The sequence below is a fragment of the Myotis davidii genome, unplaced genomic scaffold (genome assembly GCF_000327345.1).
Source record: "Myotis davidii unplaced genomic scaffold, ASM32734v1 scaffold535, whole genome shotgun sequence".
NCBI classification, from domain to species: domain Eukaryota; kingdom Metazoa; phylum Chordata; class Mammalia; order Chiroptera; family Vespertilionidae; genus Myotis; species Myotis davidii.
The window spans coordinates 1737565-1741499 of record NW_006286980.1 but is presented as its reverse complement, the minus strand read 5'-3'; the positions used below and the strand labels follow the sequence as shown (position 1 = coordinate 1741499).

At 34.8% G+C, this 3935-nt stretch overlaps 1 protein-coding gene across 1 annotated transcript in view; it reads right to left on the bottom strand.

Annotated features, from left to right (window-relative positions):
• Positions 1-404: 404 nt before the first annotated feature.
• Positions 405-3935, bottom strand: part of ASUN (asunder spermatogenesis regulator) — a 32558-nt gene continuing 29027 nt past the window's right edge. Inside the window, exons 15-16 of the mRNA XM_015560765.1 lie at positions 1825-1960; positions 405-764 (exon numbers count right to left, since the gene is read on the bottom strand). Of these exons, the coding sequence (XP_015416251.1) occupies positions 725-764; positions 1825-1960 (176 nt within the window). The 3' untranslated portion in view covers positions 405-724. The remainder of the gene's footprint in view (positions 765-1824; positions 1961-3935) is intronic.

The following is a 3935-nucleotide window of genomic DNA, read 5'->3' as shown; positions in this document are numbered from 1 at the left end:
CACCAAGCATTTACAGTATAACCACGACATTTCTGAGATGAGCAGACCAAGGTTCTATTCAAGTAGAAAACCAAATAACCTAGCAACTTTCCTTTCCACTAAGTCTGTAATCTCCTTTGTGCTTCTCTTTCAATATGAAAAGTCAACGGACAGTAAATTTTTAGCAGAAAAAAAAGGTAACATTGTCCAATATGAGAAAATATAAATTTACACCAACTACCTGAAAATTTTGTTTTTAAATGGGCAACATAAAAATAATTACAACACTCTTTTTTTGAAAAGCACGATATGTTATAGACTAACCAGCAAAATTTTATAAATGTTTCCTAAATTCTGATAAATTTTAATTTCTAAAAGTTGTCAGTCATTAAATAAATATATTTTTCTAAAGGAATACTCCAATATTTTGCATTTCAGACATTTTTAATAGTTTTATTTGGCAAAGAGAAGCCTAAGAATTTTTTAAAAAACATTTCCAGAGGGAAAACCTTTTACCATAAAATAAATTTGTGTGATTTGGGAGGACAAATCTCAAATGTATTTTTTTGACATATGTGCCAATCTTACAATTAATACAAAAAAGATAAAGTTAGTTGAAATATCTTAAAAATGTAAAAACCAGTCCAGGCAACATAACTATACAATCTTGCTGTAAAAGTACTTATATCAAATTCTGCCCAAAATATTTATGCAATATAGTAAATTTAGTTCCTCAAGTCACTCTTCACTGCCGGCTGGCTTTTCCATTTTCTGTTGTCTCCATTCTGAAAAACAGAGGCGAAAAATGAATAGGTAAAATGAAACATTAACCATCCATATATTTTTCTCCTTACATACCTTCCATATGAAATTAAACTCATATATTCATCAAGCAGAATATCAGCACCTTAGAAAAGAACGAAGGTTAGGGTTCCTCTAGTTCAGTGGTTCTCAACCTTCCTAATGCCGCGACCCTTTAATACAGTTCTTCATGTTGTGGTGACCCCCAACCATAAAATTATTTTCGTTGCTACTTCATAACTGTAATTTTGCTACTGTTATGAATCGTAATGTAAATATCTGATATGCAGGATGTATTTTCATTGTTACAAATTGAACATAATTAAAGCATAGTGACTAATTACAAAAACAATATGTAATTATATATTCAATCTGTGTTTTCCGATGGTCTTAGGCGACCCCTGTGAAAGGGTTGTTCGACCCCCAAAGGGCTTGTTAAGAACCGCTGCTCTAGTTGGTCTCACTTCCTCATTTTGCAGAATAGTGAAAATTGAGGCCCAGAGAGATTAAGTGACCTTCCCAGTTTCCTTTCAAAGGCCACTTTTTCCACTATACTTCTGCAAGCAAAACTAAGGAAAAAAACTTCTGATATTTAGTAAAAGATGTATTTCTTTTTTCACTAGAGGTTCCTTTGCCACACATTATTGAAAGTTCTTCTAAAAAGGAGATTAAAATGATCAAACCTGAGATTTATTCAATTGAAACAAATTTCCTAATATTGTACTACTTAATCAAAAAATATTTTCCTCCATTATTTTATAGAGTCAGTATTACATATTAAGTTTTCTCTATGATTTTTCCCTCTATGATGTTTATTGAGCAATGAAAAAATGCTCTAAGAAGTAAAAACTTTCAGTTACAATCAATATACTAATAATCATGCCTTTTACAAGTACTAAGAATCAAAGATGTTAATTTTTTCTCTTTATAGTTAATATGTATTGATTCATAATATTACTAACAAAAATTGCTGAATATAACAAACAAGCAGTATTGATTATATTTTAACTCATTATAAGGCAATTAACAATAAATAATACAAACCCATTTTCTTCTTTAAGATGTTGATATAATTCAGCTCTGTTATTAACAGAGTTCAAACGTCCAGCAAACTCCTGGTGTTTTCTGGAATTGGCAGTGTTGATCCTATTACTCCACAAGGTCAATAAAGACACTGGTCCTGATGTTATATTGGAAAGAAGAGGAAAAGGTACGATAGTTCATTACTTTGAAATTTATAAATTTAAATAATTTACCTTTAAATCTATTGTTTTATACAATTAAAGCAATATCATCTTTACCTTATTCAAAAATGTATGTGTTTAGGGGGTCCTAAGACCACCTACTAGTTTGGTGATTTGCTGGACGGTCTCAAATGACTAAACATAAAGTTAAAGCCACATTGAAGAATCATTAGAGCAACATAGTAAGGATACGTAGCAGATCAGAAAAGCAAAAGTGAGAGGAATCTATTTGTAGGCTTTCTCTGTGCTCTCTCCCTCCAATGAGGATTCACACGAAGTGCCTACTCCCACCAGCAGCAAAAATACAGCCACGTGTGTACAATACTATTGACAGAAAAGCCCATTTAGGACTTAGAGTCAAAGGTTTTTATTGGCTGCTGAGCACAGCATAGGTGATGGGAGCCTCTCCTGCCTCCGCAGCAGCGCTTAGGATGTCCGACGGTGGGTTTAGGCCTGCTCCCCAGAGCTGGACATCCCCAAGGGCTCCTGGACTGCGAGAGGGCACAGGCCGGGCTGAGGGACCCCCACAAGTGCATGAGTTTTGTGCACCAGGCCTCTAGTAAATAAATAAAAGCCAAATTCCCAGATGCCAGCCAAGGGCCAAATCTGCAAGCAGGCTCTTCTAATGTTAATAGCCTCTGGCTTGCTATGTTAACTCTTTTCTGCACAATATGAAAAGGCAAAATACTAGAATAACTAAAACTATTGAAAAGTAGAAAAAAGTAAGACTCATCACCTGATTTTAAGACTTGTAGTGAGGAGAGTATTGTAGTGCAAAGGACAGACACAAAGGTCAATGGAACATAAAAAAAAAAACAAAACCGAAAATAGATTCCCACATATAAAATCAACTGATTTCAGATAAAAGTACAAAGGCAATGCAATGAAGAGGGGATAGGCTTTTCAACAAATGCTGCTGGAGCAATTAGGATGTTAGTGTAAAAATATGAACACTGACCCATACTTTGCAACTTATTTTTTAAGAAACTCAAAATGGAGTTTAGAGTATTATTTATATTTTTTAAAATATATTTTTATTGATTTCTGAGAGGAAGGGAGAGGGAGAAAGAGATAGAAATATCAATGATGAGAGGAAATCATTGATTAGCTGCCTCCTGCATGAGCCCACACTGGAGATCAAGTCTGCAACCCAGGCAAGTGCCCTTTTATTGTCTGCTTCCTGCATGCCCCTCCTGGGGATCCAGCCAATAATCCAGGCATGTGCCCTGATTGGGAATCAAACTGTGACCTCCTGGTTCATGGGTCAATGCTCAACCACTGAGCTACTCCAGCTGGGCACATATATTATTTTAATGTATTCTTTTAGAAGTTCTTTAATTTTAGGTTTTACATTTAAAACTAAAAACTGGCCGGCTGGCGTGGCTTAGTGATTAAGCGTCAACCTATGAGCTAGGAGGTCATGATTCAATTCCTGGTCAGGGCACATGTGGAGTAGGCAGGAGACAGCCGATTGATCATTCTCTCTCATCATTGATGTTTCTATCTCTCTCTCCCTCTTCCTTCCTCTCCAAAATCAATAAAAATGTATTTAAAGAAAACATTTGTGATGAGTAATGCACAGATTTTTATGTATAATACAAAAAGTATAATCATAAAGAGACAAATTGGTATCTTAGACTTCATCAAAATTAGAAACTTGTGCTCTGCAAAATCATTCTTAGGAGGAAGACAAGCCACAGACTAGGAGAAAATATCTGCAAACCATATATCCAACAAATGATTTGTATCCAGAATAAATTTTAAAAGTTCTCAAAATTCAACAACGACAAAAAACCCAGCTAAATTAAAAATGATCAAACTATCTGAATGAATTCTTCATCAAAACATATAAGCAGGAGAAACCAAGATGGCAGCATAAGTAAACACAGGAAATTGCTGCCTCGCACAACC